Below are 17532 nucleotides of genomic sequence, written 5' to 3'. Positions count from 1 at the left end.
TATGCTTTAGTGAACTTTGATCAACAAGGCTGTCGCCCCAACCTAAACAAACCATACCTCACATATTATTTATATATATATATACTCCAACCTAAACAAATCATACCTCAGACGGTATACATAAACTTTGCAGTTTTTAGGAAAACTTATAAAACAAATTCAGACAATTACTTTTCAGAGTGTTATAACAATACCAATGCTTCTCTATTACACCGATACTTTATTTTGAAGAATCATTTTCTCCCAATAGTCTTCAGTGTTACTGCAATCACATCATCTCTTTCCACAAAGCATTGATTTTTTTAACATAAACTGACTTGTTTCATTATTCCATTTATTGAATAAAATAATATATATACATATATATCTTTATACATATATATATATATATATATATATATGTACTAGATATACGTGTGCATATATGCGTACATACTGTTAATGCCTTAACTAATTTATCTGTATTCATCACTTAACTCATAAAATGGCCAACTGACAACTGTCATGGAAATTTATGTTTATTGCAAAAATAAATACAACAAAGCGCCATATATTATTTTTTTTCTCATTTTTTTTTTTTGTTTTTTTTGAATATATAAACTTAAACAATACTAAACATTATAGCATTAAAAGAAAAATGCAAATAAATTTTAAATTAAAGTGGACAATTTATTTCTTCACAAAAGTTCAAAAGATTTTAAAATTTAGATAAGCCACAGTTTGAGGTTAACTTTAGTTTAAGACGAAGTGACTTTTATGGGGTTTGATGAAGTATACGAATAGTCATCATCATAATTACACAAAAAAATTTTTTTGCATTATATACATATGTATGAAAATATAAATAAATTTTTATATATAGAATTAATAAATAAATTAACATATTATTTATATTGTTAATAATTAATGGATGAGATACGTAGCAAGCTCACTCTATCCGATTTATTCAATTCTAAAACTAATAGACACCCATGCCAAAAAATTGAGCATTTCCCTACTTCAGAACTGCAGATCTTGCAAGGTAAGAAGGTATGAAGAGACGACTATAACTTTTTATGTAAATTTAAAATATAATATTATGACAGTTTAGGAACTAATAAAAGCTGATTGATATCCCAAAAATGTCTTACAAAAATAATTCCATAGATCAAATTGTTTTAAATAAATAAGCTAACTTCAAAATCTCCAAAATAATTCCAGTCATCAAATGGTTATAAATAAAAAAAAAACCTACTCCAAAACCAACTCTTCGGGTGCTTAATAAAACCCTACGCTTATCTGTTACTTGGGCAGAAGAAAAACAGGGCGTCAATAAAACCAAACAATCTCTATTCTGCACTGAAACTGTCTGATGTTATAAATACAGATATATATTTGATTTTAACACATTACTTAGACTTCGTAGTTGAATGTGAATATAATTTTCCTTAGAAATCCAAAGCTTCTCATTTCTTCAAGTTTTTTTTTAAAAATATTTAACGAGTGATTTTTAAACTTTTGAATAATATATTTATCCGCTTTTAATTGATTTAGTCGATTATTTAGACTAAATGAATTTGTCAATAACAAATAATCGAGAACACACTTTAAAAAAAATGGATCCAAAACGATAAATATTCTCTAATAAATACACTTTGACTTCTGGGACCGCTGGAAATACCATTAATTGGCCAGGTAAAATTTGAACATGCTGATGGTTACTCAAAATATTATAGATGTGTGTTTATTTTACAGAATCAAACTGTGATATATTGGAAATTTTTTTAAGGTTGACATTAGGCCCACCATTCCAGAAGATCGACGCTTATGTAGGTGTGAAGAATCTTTAATCGATTTCAATTGTGAAATTTTTATTTCGCATTGATTTTGATATTTATTAAATCTCACTAAAATCAAGTACAATATATTTAAACGTCAGGAAGATATGCTGGGATTGAAGATATACTTCTATAAAATCATCTAAATAACTAATTATCAAGATTCAACGGAGCTCTTATTACAGTAGATCATCCAAGTGGTCACAGACACTGTTGAATAAAAGTGCATTAGACACTAACTTGCGCTAGATCAAACAAAGAAAAACAAGATTGACCAAGATTTCTGTTATTCATCGGTTGGAAAGTGTGAAACGAATATAACACTTCTTGCATAAAATTTCTTATTAAATAAAAATTTTTGAAGAGGTTTGTCGAACAGTAGTGAAGCTACAAAAACAAAAATTATTTTATATTACTTTAAATTAATTGAATTTTTAGCTAAATATTGCCAAATACCAATAATCAGTGATCTTGGAAATAATTCTTGTATTTAACTATTCGTAAATCATTTTTTGAGACTGCAAGTACCAAAACTCGAACTCGGGTCCTGCCAAATTTGAAGTTTAGAATCAGCGCACCTTAACCAACTGACCCAAAGCCGTACTTGACTTTTATGTTTGCACATTTTTCTGGAGTTTTGTTACTTTGCTGGGAAAGTTTTATTAATTTTATTATTATTTATTAATTTGATTTATTAATTTGAAATTTTATATTAAAATGAAATCATACACAGCTGTAGAATAATTGAATTAATTAATTATATTTTTCATTTTAATTGTTAAATTTCAATACTATTCTGTTTGTAGAGGCATTATTTATTGCATGACTTATATATTCTTTCTTATGGATCACATATTATTCTGCTTATGGAACCCAATCTAGGAACGTAATACTAAGAAAGTAATGTTAATGTTACTCCATAAATCACACGGGCAAGACCAATATTTTGAAATTGTAAAAATTTTTAGAATATTCTTATTATTTATTTATTAATTAATAATTAGTTTATTATTATAATTTATTATTATATTTATTTACTGTAAATGTCTCCAAACTTTTTTGTTTATTATAATAAAACAAATCTCAAATAAATAAACAAATCTAGAGCTTATATAGAAAATAAAAATAATAATAATTACAAATAATAAATATAGGTTAGATTAGGTTATACTGATGATCCCTAGTGGATCCACTTAGATCTATTGGTCCATTGTGATACCGTATATATAGGGTAATAATAAATATATTTCTTCATAAAAATTTTATGGTATATAAAATAGACAATAGAATAAAGAAAATGACGTTGATATAGTTTAAGTAATATTAATTTATGTTAGAATTCTCTTGTAGATCGTGATCCTGATGATGACTCTTAAGGAGAGTCCAAATATAAATAAAAAATATTAAGCAAACATTGAATCATTTAACAAAAAATTACCTACAGCTAGATTACAAAATATATAAAAACCAATTTCATTGGACGTTAAATAGAGAACACAAATGTATCTGATCGAAAAACACTTTTTTACAGTTTATTTCTAATAAATTTCACTGGCTGTAAGGTGAACTTGTTCGTATGGCTGTTGTATTTAATTTGCTTGGCCCATAAAAAATCTTTTGATCTTTTCTTACTTCTGAATTCATTAAAATTATATTTTGTTTGAAAAAAATTAAAAATGAAATATTTTTGAAATATTAATGTAAACACTGTCGTCTGTTTAGTTGAGTTTTTGCATGTCTCCTATTAGATTTAAATAATTGTTTGCTTTTCTTTTAATTACTTAAGTGCTTGTTTGGTTAATACTTGCCACTTTTTTTGAAGTGCCCCATAATTTGTTTTACTTCGCCGTTGACTCACGTGCAAAGTCTCACTATGAAGGCGTTTAAAGATTGAAATGATATAAATTATAAACCTAAAATTAACATGTTTTATACAATTTTATTAAGATTTTATTTTAAAACACACTTTTGACCCGCCAGACTGAACTAAATGAGTTAATACCATTGGTTTCACAGCCGGCAGGCAATACAATCTTGGAATACCGCACTAAAATATTACTATTAAAAATATAAAAGTACGCTAAATACCGAAACGAAAGACTATTATTATTATTTTTATTATTATTTTAATTTAATTTATGTGTATATTGCTTAAGGAGATCATTTGCATCGCCTTCTATTAATTAATTCAGAACTAGACTACGGAAAATTATGGCAATTGTTGAGGCCTTAATTATAGCTAACACTTGGAGAGTAAAACCAATTGTTCTACAGTTTCTATTATAACAAAATCCAAAGCAGGCATTTTCAAATAAATATATATTTTTGAGATTTGAAATAAAAGTGATCTATCATTAATGTAGTTTTTTGTATCTGAAGTTTAAAATAATTTCCATATTAATTTGTTTAGGGTTGTTTAGCTTTCTTGATTGACACATCTCTCTTTGGGATCACCAAAAGTCGGTAAGGTTGTTTTCGCCCTATTCAAAATCATGTCTTTGAAATTATAGTTAGCTATACCGGTTCAGAGCTATAAAGGGATTGCCTCTTTTAATGACAAAACACCCATATGTATATCAAAAAAAGTAGAATACTGAACTTGCTTTTATTATTATGAATTTAGTTTAATATAAAATGTTTCATAAATTATAAATGTGTTTTACTGTTATGTATTATAAGTTCAAATATGTAAATAATCAGATCTGTTTTGTTCGGTCTGGACCATTTTTAATTAGTCAGTTTCTACAAAAGTTTTCAGAATAGAATGAAAGGCCCTTTTAGTTACTTCTTTCAGATATTACTAAGTATGATTTACAGGAAAGAACTCATTAAATCGTATGTATAGCCTATATAACATAAATATGTTAAGAAATGAATTATTCACGTTAATTTTCGTGTTAGAAAACTTACGTTTACGTCTAGACGGTCATGCCTATGAATACTAGACCGCTCTCCAATAACTTCAAAGTAAGCTTACCTTATTATTTATAGTACCATAAGTTATAACTTTTTTCACGTATTCACGTACTTTACAAAAAGATTCTCTCCTACTCTTGCTAACTTTGATAAGAAAGAATTTGTAATCCTGAGAAGGCAAGTAACCATCTTTCAAGCGGAGATATAAACGATAGCCCTGTATTTAATCATAAATACTAAATTTTTTTTTTATTTTATAAATTATTTCTGAACTTACTATAAGAAATAAGACTATACTTGGGAAACTGACACCATTGGTCACTATTGTGTTATTTTAAAGTAAAAATCTTCTAAATCTATTCACAAACGCAATGATGTAGCTAGGATTGCACCAAGGGACTAGTTATACTAGAAAAAAAAAGTTTTTGGAAACGTTGTTGTACTTTATTATCTATAGATAATATTATCAAGCAGAAGAATTGTATTGTTTTGAGAGCGTGGAAGCTATATGTTTGCACCTATCTCATTTCCTAATTAACGCAGGGTACGATCAGATAAGGTGAGCTATACTCGTTGTTTTATTTTGCATTTCACAAATTCTGGACGGGTTGGTGCCCTTTAATCCCTTTAATCTTTGAAAGATTAAAGTGATAGGTGGGTAGGTGGGTAGGTGAAAGGTGGTTAACAAGAGCATGTTCAATTAAAAAACTATAAATAATCTAAGTTGATGACTTAAAAATCTGTTAATACTATTGTTGTTGATTCGAATCAGCTATTTGAATTGCTTTCGTTAAATTCGAGGATATTGTGTCCTAATGTAGTCAGACAAGTGTATATCCTGCAATAAAATTTAGGTCCTAAGTTCCTATAGAAACTTTTCATATTATCTCTCGCAAGCATGACATTTGTTACGTTTTCGTTTCAGAGAAGTATAGGTTTTCAAACAAATGTTACTTTGTTCGTAGTAATCAACTCAGATATGATATTCTTACAGCTTCGTACCAACTTGGATTTGATATTCCAGAATTGGAGACTTCCAGATCATAATACCAATGAATGATTGCAATCAAATTGAATTATAAAAGATATATATTTACATATATGTAAAGGTGGCAACGCCAGTTATAAAAGTAATGTAAAAAGGAACGAGGTAAAGTCGAGAGTTGATGTTTGTCAGTCGAATTCAGAGGTCGTAAAGTAGCAGTCGTAAAGTCGCGGCCGTAAAGAAGAAATCGTAAATTAACAGTGGTAGAAATAGTGCGGTGGCAGTCGGTCCCCTGAGTTTATGAATTTTATTACATTTAATTATATTTAGTTTATTATTTTGGATTATAAATTATATTTTCCTTATACAAATAAATCTATCTTACATATATGTATTACAGTTTTAATTAATTATGTTCCCTTTGTTGAGAAGAATTTATTGTATTATATATATTGTATTAAAATTGGAATATATACTGCAAATAATGGTCTGAAAGAATAAACGGTTTCAGTTCAATTTAAAGCTACTGAGCTCAAATCTATAAACCTTTCTTATCTCTACACATAAATAGATAACTTTCGTTCACCAAATTTTTTCTTTGTTCTTTTAAAATGATGCATTTTTAAAATATTTTTTATAACAATTAATTTGTACAGCAAAGTTTTTAGAAAAGCTTGGGAAAGATTGTCTTAAATAAAAATATTTATCTATTTATACGTAGTGAGATTGCCAAAGGCATGAAGTTCATATCTCTTAAAATAAAATTTTCTATTAACCTTTTAAAACCCAAAACCACTCTAATCCTTTTAAATTGTTATTGCTATAGACCCGGAAGTCTACAAGAAAAAAGATTTCCAGTTTTGATCTCATTCGCCTACTATCAACTCAAAAACTATTAAAACTACTATAAAGAGAAAAAAAACTTGATTTTCTTTTCACAGTGTAATTAATTTATATTAAAATAATTATATATTTAATAAGATTAATTGTATTTTTAATTAACGTCTAGTTTACTATGAAATCAAAGGTAACAGATCTAAAGGTATCATGGAACTGTAGTAAAATTTAATTACACACACTTCTTGACAAACGTCTAATCTTATTTAAAAAAAAAATTTAACTAAATGGCATTTAAAAATTATGAATTTAATTATTCCAATATATTTCTTGACTTCTCACTAGTTCAGCAATAATTTACTTCAATCATCAAAATAACTCTTGATACACAGTTGATATTGTTGATTTTCAAGCGAATATATTATTGATATAATTAAATAAAATTAGACAAATATTTTTAAAACATTTTTATATAAAAAAATGATTTTTTATTCTGATGACAATGTCATAAATATGAACGTACGGCCAAACTCCAAATTCCATTATAGAATTTCCAATAGAACAGACAAAAGTCGCTGTCAAAAAGTACCAACTGGCGCATTAATCCACTGCGACATATTTATGTGAGGTGAAATATAAAACTGCAGATACGCAGCGAAGGGATACATTTTAAATAAATGCACACACATCCCAGATAAATTATTGCACACAAGAGTTTCGAAACGAGGAGATACGAGCAAAATTAACAAATTAAATTTACTTACAAAAAAAATCTATAAACAAACAAAATGCAAACAAAAAACTGACAAAAGTTTCCTTTTCAAGCAATATTTCAACAAAAAAAAAACAAATGAAAAAAACTTTAGCAAACTTCAAAAGAGCAACTGAGAGTACTATCCATACAACGATGGATTGTAGCAGCGATGGCTGCTACGGTTCAGATACTCAACAGACAGACATTTATACTGGGCGGAGCTAAATACAACAGTATACTCGCACACTTTTGCCAGTTAACACACAGATACTAACGCACACTACTGCGAATTTCGCAGTAGTTCACACAGATACACACAAGTACACAAACATTGACTGGGACTGTATAACTGCAAATAAGAAAAACAGATAAAATCTTTTAGTAGCAACTGCGAGGGAGAAGCTTGTTAGCTTGTTTAATGTTTATATTTTGGCAGATTTTGGCATTTAAAATATCTTACAGATACATAAAGTATCTTATAAATCGATCGATTTTTATGTGCGTGCTTATACACACGGGACACACGGGACACACAACCGACGGCATTTTGTGGAATAACGCACCCAGAGTCGTAGCCTCTCTACACTCGATGCAGGATTTGTTTGACGCGTGTGGGTGCAAGTTTCATTCATGATTTTCCCGCAAATCGATCTTTTTTTTTTTCTGTTGGTATTTTTTTTGTCACGACTTTTTAGATGCATGCTTTGTTTGCTCGTTTATGTGTGAATTACAGCTGCAGATAAAGATACATCTGTTAGATACAAATTCATGTGTTCATATGTACTGTAGATAAGTTAACTGTATGCAAGCATAACTGAGTGACTTGCCACAGATACAACGATATGCGCATATTTGCTCGTTACTGTATTCTATCTGCAACCAAAGCATCGTAAATATTCGCGAGATTTACAACGCGAATTACTCGCATTTTTTAGCAGCGAATTGAATTGCAATTCGTTAGCGTATCCGTGCGCTTCGTTGCAGTTTCTTTTTTCTTCCGCGGTATTGTCGGTGTTGTTATCGCTGCCAGCGTCACTCCGGCTACCAGCGCAATTGCACGCCGCCATAAGATATCGAAACTGTGTTGGTTGCAATTCTATTCCCAATTGACGCACGGCATTCAAAACATTTTTGCGGACAAACAATAATTTCAGTGTCTTGTGCAAAAAAAAAAAACAAAAAAATAGAAAAAAATTTAAATACAAAAAAATGTTCAAGATAAGAAAAGTTCAAAGCAATTGTGAAATGTAAAAAAAAGTCATTGCTATTGTTATTGTTGAGATACGCCAAAAAGATAGTGCCACTTAGTAGCACACATTGAAGTGCTTCACTGGCTCAATGCGTCTGTGCTTTTGTGCTTCCGCGCTGCATTTGTGAACGAAACGAAACATTTTCCGACAATTCAATTGTTCTATTAATGCTAGTTTATTTTTCGTCCGGTTTATGCACTGCGTCGCGCATCAAATTTAATTAACACATTTGACACTTGATATATTGATCCTGTGAAAGCACTTTACCGCCATGTTGGTACCGGCGGATATGATGGCCGCTCAAGCGCGCATGATTTTCCAAATGAATCGCTACTGTGCGGAACGTGTGCAAGCGCGTATGTTCAAAACGGCCACCGCCATACGTGAGATATGCAAAATAGTCCAGGACATACTCAAGGAAGTCGAATTGCAAGAACCCCGATTTATATCCAGTTTAGTGGAGTGTAATGGCAGGTAAATTATACAAAATATGGTACAATTTTTAGCAAAAATCATTGTAGAGTATAGAATCTGAAAATCAAGGGCGACTATTGGTCAGCAAAGCATATTTTGACGTAGAACAAATGTTTAAGTTATAACAAAGAAATCTAGTTTTGGACGCTTATATAAAATTAGACTTATGTTATATATATGAGTCCTTATGCAACAATTACGATTATAGATAAATGCTAAGCATTTACAAACCGCTGACTAAGAATCATAGCTTTATATTAAATATTGATAATAAGAAATATTTGACTTTTGTATATACTATATGTGACCTTAGCATATATGAATGACTGGATCATATATTATAAATATATTACTACATATCACCTAACTCAATATTCCCTAATTTATGTAGTTCAGAGGTGTACTAAGAATAGTTTCTAAAGAAAGAGTAGAGCAACTAACGAGTGACGAGCAATATCACAGAACAGAGATAATTAGTAATTATTCGATAATCCATATATATTATTTTTGACTATATAACTACAATAACTATAATGACTATATAATAACTACTTCAATTTGTAAAAATGTCTTGGTAATAATAATATATGAGTACATATAATATATATATATATATATACTTGTGTGCATTTATATATAAACTCATGTATTTATAATATATATGTACTTTTATATCTATATACTTGTCCACATAATTATATATACACTTGGAAAAATGTGTATCATACATATTTACTCCAAGATTTTTTAATAAGATCGAAGGATTCGATTAGTTTGTCTATTCGATTGAAAAAAAATCGAATAGAAAACAATTCTAACTGAGATATAAGAATGGAAACCCAATATTTATTTTGATTCACAATCCAGAAAAGTATAGGTTAATTATGAATCATGCTAAAGACCGATTGTATTAATTATAATATTTATAATATGTAATACTTAACCATCGTAAATAGATCTATTTAGGTCGCAGTGAATTTTGGTCTCTAATAATTATAACTATCATAACTATAAAAGTATTATGATTATAATTGCGATATTACCATATTAGTTACTAAAATCTTAGTAAAATCCAAAAGTTTCAGTATATAGAGATCCACTGAATATAATATTAAAAATTTTTATTTTTACGTACTTTAAAAAATATTATTTAATCAAATTGTAAATTATTGGTGTCCAATTTTTATACTAATATGCTGGATAAGACGTCTCTATAGTGAATCTTATTAAGAGATAAAAAGATATAAAAATTATAATAATATAAATCTAATTACAACAACCACACGAATCGTTTACAATATCTTTACAAATCTTAAACTTTTGGTTAAAAAAACCGTAGGTCGACCTTTTTTAATTTTTAAGAAAAAAAGATCGAACCTGGACAAGAAAGTTGAAAATTACTTAGTGAAATTCGAAGATTCAGATAATTATGAATTTTACTTATTCCCAAATTCCTGAAGACATTGTCTCCCTACAGTTCTTTTTTAATGAAAGAACAGTTTTCAATAATCCTTATAATCGATTAATATAGCGAAACAATCCGTATTCTTCAACTTAAAATTTTAATTACATATCGAAACCACTTTAATCGATGGATTCTTTGTTTTTTAAAATTTCAACTTTTAGGTTCACCCTTTTATGGTTAATTTAATTTTATTTCGCCTCGTTTTTACCATTATACCATAAGTGTCTGCCATTTCATTTCTAAGGTAATTAACTTTCTCATATTAATAGTGCGTCCCAATAGATTTCTATGAGAAAGATGCGAATCGGATAGAGGTCCATGATATAAATTTGAAGTGGAACTTTTCTATAAATTTCTTTAGATAAGCAAACTTATCTGAAAAGTTTATTACTGTTAAATATTAAGGGTTAAACTCTTCATAGCGTATACTTTACAATCATATTTTGGTTTTCCAAAATTGGATTCTTTGCATTTAAACTCTATGGTTTATTGATATTTCTTTACGTAATTGATATTACAATTTGCGTTCTTATACTCTTAGTATCGATAACAGACTTTATTGACCAACTTTTGAATCTACTCCAATGCAGACCCAACATGTACATTATATACGGAATATATATCTCTAGAGATGTATTGTGCCTCCTTTCCTGATAAATTATAGTAGTGATTAAAACTTCTTCTCTTCACGACGTAGGTATAACATGTGCATTAAATTCGGAATATATACCTAGAAATATATTGTGCCTCTCTTCTCAAAAAATTATAGTACTGATCAAAACTTCTCCTCTTCACCAAATGTACTACGACGGTGGTATTGATATACTAAATACATAATGATTATAACTTTCAGCTTCTAGTCCCTATATTTGATGTTCCTCTATTCAGTTCTTTAATTTCTAATTCCTTATAATTATTGTTATTAAGTTGAAGAATTTTGGTCTGCAAGCGAAAGTTCTTTTCTGTCTCTTTTTTCGATAAATTGTAGAATTGATTAAACTGTTCTATTTTTTCCAAATGTATGAAGACTCTGCATAAACATGTGCTTAATATATAGAATATAAAGTGAATGTAGAAGCCAGTTTCCAATTATTATCTATCTTCTTGTTTCATTTCAAAACTATTATTATTAAAAATATATTATGACTATTATACTATGATCTAGAGATCTCACTAGAGATCTCACTTCATGAATTCAGACTATTTCTTTTAGTTCGATTTTCTCGATAAATTGTTGAATTAAACTTAGTGCAGCGAGTCTTATTTCTTCATCCAATATAAGATTCCTTTCTAGGTAATTTCTTTGTTTATGTATTCGTGCTGAGCAAACTCAAAGTACTCGGCTTAAAGAACTTCTGTTTCTTTCACAACTTCCAAGTTCCATGAGAGTAAGTTCCCATCTTCTTTGTATGCTAATTTAACTGTAAGTCAATTAACTTTAGTATGTATTTTGATCCTTTTTTTCGAGTCAGCGCAACTGGGTACTTTTACTCTTTGATAGCTGGGGGTACTACAGAGTCCCACCCATCTCATTGACTAAATTGTATATCACTCATAAACTTCATAATTATTCAGTGATTGATCTAAGGTTTGCGTACCTCCCCGTGCGGAGACTGATTGCTCTAAGATTAGATAGTGGTAAGTAGGATAGCCTATCAATTTTCGCATATACCTTCAGGGCTCTGTCCCTTATGTATTTTTTGATCGGGTCTATTCTAAGGTAATAGACCCGATAATACCGAAGGACTTAGCTTTGGGATGTCAGACGTGTAGATGTTGTAGAACAAGGGTGAGAGCGGGGATCCTTGAGGAACACCCGCTTTTATTCTTCATTACTTTAGTAATGAGCATTCACTATTATAATAGCAGTAGTTATTATTATAATTAATAAAATATGTGAATTTATTCATTAGGTATGATACTTTATCTGTCTAGAAATAAGTAAACATATATGGATATAAAAGGAACTCTATGGTATATAATATAAACTTTATTTCTTAGAATAGCAGATCATAACTTAATCGTACTAATGTGATACTTTAATTGAGATTTGTCATAACGAAAAAAGTCTAATAAAAACTTTGGAAAACTGAAACCCTATACCTTGATGTAAATTTAAAACTTATACTACTAGAAAGTAAAACCAATACTGAAGAAATACATTGTAACCAGAAGAGCTGTTGTAAATCAATATAAAACGAGGTTTGAATACCGAACTGAGGAATCACAAACTCGCAAGCCAAGAAAATGCAAAGAAAAAATGTAAATGAAAAAATTTAAGTGCGGTTACGGATACTGAGTTTAACAAATTAACAATGTGGAAGGTGTTGAGGCAGATAAAGTGCTTTAAAACTATTTACATGCCCGCATATGTCAGATATTTAGATATTAAGCAACATCTAAAGCCTGTAGGGCACATTTGAGTCTGTTCGTCTGTCTGTCAAATGGCACTCAAATCGTACCTCAAGTGCTACTTGAATTACGTGTTGCCCATAATTGCTGTGGTTTTAATGAACTGCAAGTATCAATCTTTTTTTCTTTGATTAGTAGAAGCATTAATGAACTTAGTAGAGTCTTTCATATGCATAAAACTCTTAATCCTCTTAAGAAGACAGCATTAAATACTCGTACAATTGCATTTGCTTCCCGACAGTGATTATTAACTTTTGTTCAACTTCTCTTACAGATTCGAAGGTGTTGAGGTTGTTTCGCCGAACGAGATTGAAATTGTTTTGTATTTAAATCAGATGGGCGTTTTTAATTTTGTTGATGATGGCACGATGCCCGGTTGTGCCGTACTTAAGTTAAGCGACGGACGTAAACGTTCAATGTCACTTTGGGTGGAATTCATTACAGCATCGGGATATTTGTCATCACGTAAGATCCGTGCACGTTTCCAAACGCTGGTGGCACAAGCTTGCGATAAAAGCATTTACCGTGACATGGTGAAGATGATCGGTGACACGACAGAAGTTAAATTGCGCGTACGTGAACGTTTCGTGGTACAAATAACGCCAGCGTTCAAATGTTCAGGCATCTGGCCACGTTCAGCTGCGCATTGGCCACTGCCGCACATACCATGGCCACATCCAAATATTGTTGCCGAAGTGAAGACAGAAGGATTCGATCTATTGTCGAAGGAGAGCATCATTTTGCAAAATAAGAATAATAATGCAGCCAGCATGGAGGGCGATGCTTGGGTATTGAGTTTCTTTGAAGCTGAAAATCGTTTGTTGCAAGGTAAGTGCAAATTGTTTGTTTATTTCCCTAAATGTGGCATTAGCACTTTCATTATTTTTGTGCTTAAGGTGGCTGCCGGCGTCGTTGTTTAAGTATTTTAAAGACACTTAGAGATCGTCACCTTGATCTGCCCGGCAATCCAATCACAGCTTATCACTTGAAGAATCTCTTGCTTTATGAATGTGAGAAACATCCGCGTGACTATGAATGGGAAGAGGCATCCATAGCTGATCGTCTTAATGGCATCTTCTTGCAATTAATCTCATGTTTACAATACCGTCGTTGTCCACACTATTTTCTGCCAAGTTTAGATATGTTTAAAGGTAAATCTCCAAGCGCACTGGAACAGGCTGCGAAGCAAGTTTGGCGTTTAACACGCGAAATGCTGACCAATGCAAATGCATTTGAAAAATTGTAAAATTAAAGAAGTTCTATAAAACCAAAATATTTCTTTAAAAAAAAAATATGAAAAAATTCAAAAAATACTAAAGAAAATTAGCCGAACAATGTGTGGAGTGTAACTGAAGGTGCTGTTCAATGTTTGTTTTTTAGATAACAAATTTTTTTTTTTTTAATAATTTTTTTTCCTTTTTTTCTAATTGTTTACTAACAATGAAGATTTAGTTAGCAGGATATTTTGATAAGGATATATAAGAGTATACGCGCCAGCGTGGCTGTTAAAAGCCGTTGCATACAAGCCAGATGCAAGTAATCTGAACATGAGTAAGATTAAATGTGAAAAAAAGATTAAAAAATATAAATGCCAACAAAAACTGTAAAAGATGTGCGAAAAGACACAAAAAACTTCAAATTATTAATAGCAAAAAATTGAGATTTTTATTCTGATATGAAAAATACTCATATGAAATACACAAAAAAAAAAACCATAATCCTTATATCGCTAGTAATAACATAAGTAAAGGATCAAATGAGATACAAAAATATACAACAAAAAAAAAAAATTTAAACAAAATGTTATAAGAAAATTCAGACATAAATAAATAATAATTCATATGATATAAAAAAATTAAACGGAATGTCAAGAAGTAATTAATTCTAACTTCTTCAAATTTTGATTTAAGATCACGGGCATTACCTTGGTTTTTTTCATATTAAAATTTATTAATAATTAAGTAATATTGAAATAATATTACTAATATTGCATTTTAAAATTGTAATTTTTGACTTTAGAAGTACATGAAGGTATACGATAATATATCTATAGGCATTTGATGCATGGAAAATGATTTGGTGTTATTTGGTATGTCAATACTAAATTAAAAAAAATAATATTAATTTAATAAATTATTATTGGTGCAATATAATATGCAGAAAAAAAAAAACAAAATATTTTATATATATATTCAAAACATAAAATGTATTATTTTGCTTAAATTTTAACTTAAAGTTAAACATTTTAATATTTACTAGTAATACGTTTGTTAATATATAAATTAAAAAACAAAAACAGATTCATTTTAAAGGCTAATAAAATTAAATTTTGATCTTTTAAAATAAAAAAATTGTATTTTTTTTTTTTTGAATAATACTCTTATTTCTTACCAGAAAGAAATTTTTATAAGGAAGCTGATAATAACTGACATAGAAAAAATATTATGGAATGCAATATGGACAACAGAACTAATAACATGACGAATTAATACACATTATATTTTATTAATATTTATTAATGTTTATTTATTGCAGAGTTCTTATCCTGGTGATGACTCTCAAGGAAAATCGAAATATAGAATATATTATAAAAAAATATTAAACAAACATTTAATTTAAAAAAGGTGACCTGTAGCCGAAGATAAAATATATAAAAAAACGTTGCTAAGAGCAACAGGTAGAGAAACACATTCAAAATTGAAAAAAAAATATATATACATACACAAATATATATAATGTATAAATATATATATATTTATAAGGACAAAATTACATATGTATCTATACTGGTAGCTAAAGCAGCAATCAAAGCATTGACTTCTTGAAAGTATCCTCAAGGCGCTCAGTTAACTACTATAACACTCAGTACCTACTAGACACCTACAAAATTGGGTAGTTTTGCTGCCTGCTTGGTCATCGATGGTATTCAATTTGCATTGAACTTCAAAAGGACCGGTTCAGCTTTACAATTCTCTAAATTGAAACCCAATTGTAGATTTAATTCATCTACACGATGCTTCTGATACTATATACATTTTATGTATATATATTTGTAGGGACACCATGTATCTATGTAAGTAGTTAAATATCTATTAAATAATTACACTGCTAGAAGTACTCATCAAGGCTTTCGATAAACTGCTATTCTTCATAGGAACTACTTACAAGCCCAAACCATATAAACTATAGGTATGCTGGGTGCTATCTATGGTATTCAATCTGCACGAACCAGTGTGGCTTTACATTTTTCTGGTTTTGGAAGTCTATGATTAATCTTATGTATTTGTAAGGGCGCCTACAACTGTATCTGTACAAATAGTTAAGTAGCAATGTAAGTATCACCCTCTTGAACGTACTGCTTAAGTATTTCAATGAACTACTATACTTTTGATTTTTAGATTATACCGATTTTGCCGATTTAAGTCATGAGGTTTTGCACTATGACCTGCAGATTTATTGTATCCCGTTCATGGATTCAAAGTGTTTCTTCGGCTCTAAAGAATTTTTTCGAATAAATTTTAGTATTGAGTCTTTTTTTTGGTAAGCCGTCTTCATTTTTAATTAAAGATATTTGTTTAAATTATATATCAAAAGGAAATATCTATGGCGTTTTCTAGTGGTAAGTCTGGGGTAACTTTTTTATTCAAGATTCAGTTAGTGCATTTTTGACTTTCGATTGATAAATCTGTATAACACTTGAGATTAATGTATAACACTTGAGAGTAATTTATAACAATCTAGATATTTTAACAGAGTAGCATGCTTACCCCGAAATTAACAGGTGTTTTATATGATTTGACATATAAATTGTTTTATATTGACATAATCCCTCCACCCGTGATATTCTTCATTAGACGAGCTGAATGCTTTCTGTTGATTAGTACCAATTATAAAAAAAGTTATACTAGGATACTAGTGCTTATGAGGACTGATTTCCTTTCAAGTTACCATATATAGACACCTCAATCATGAGGATAATGTACAAAATAACTACCAATAATGTATATATATTTTATTAGTATTATATTTCAAAAAAAAAAAATATTTATAGGTAATTGAATTATAAAAACTTATATTAACTTGCACATAATTTTAATTTATTTTTATTAAATGTATGTATCTTTAAAATAGAAGGGCTCGCACAGTAATTCAACAACAAGAACAAAAATTTTAATTATTTTATTGAAATTTAGCCCCTGTATGTATGTATGTATTCTTGTTTCGATTGAAGTAATTCAAATAATTTAAGTTCTTGTTGAATTTAAAAGGTACAAAAATATAAACGACAATCTGCTATTGAAATTAATCCCTACTAAGACAAAGGATCAAAAAACTATTGTCACAGACAAATTTTACAAAAGTGAAACGTTGCCCGAAGGATTAAACAAAAGGATATTCATACCAACTAATTTTGATGTCATTAGAAAACAATTAAAACCACAAATTTTTAAGGAAGCAAGTTGGTTGACAAAAAGCCTTTTGTCAACTGAAATACAAGGCAACAAAAAAACTTCGGTTGGTAATACGTATAAATGTCACTCACAGGATAATAAAAGTTTTTAACGCTTCGAGCTATGAATTGTAAAACAAAACTTTGACACAAGCGAACACAACAAATGTCA

General features: G+C 29.4%; 2 protein-coding genes across 2 annotated transcripts in view; one reads left to right on the top strand and one right to left on the bottom strand.

Annotated features, from left to right (window-relative positions):
* LOC119670772 (glutamate receptor-interacting protein 1) overlaps positions 1–17532 on the bottom strand; it is a 391907-nt gene that overhangs the window by 126446 nt on the left and 247929 nt on the right. The window lies entirely within an intron of this gene.
* Positions 7791–14865, top strand: LOC119670778 (protein mab-21-like). Its single transcript, XM_038081182.1, has 3 exons — positions 7791–9033; positions 13185–13738; positions 13807–14865. The coding sequence occupies exons 1-3, from the start codon at positions 8831–8833 to the stop codon at positions 14154–14156; spliced, it is 1107 nt and encodes a 368-aa protein (XP_037937110.1). The 5' UTR covers positions 7791–8830; the 3' UTR covers positions 14157–14865.

Source organism: Teleopsis dalmanni, chromosome 1, assembly GCF_002237135.1.
Source record: "Teleopsis dalmanni isolate 2A chromosome 1, ASM223713v2, whole genome shotgun sequence".
Classification (NCBI taxonomy): domain Eukaryota; kingdom Metazoa; phylum Arthropoda; class Insecta; order Diptera; family Diopsidae; genus Teleopsis; species Teleopsis dalmanni.
Note: the sequence above shows the minus strand (reverse complement) of the source record. Positions and strands in the feature narration are given on the sequence as shown.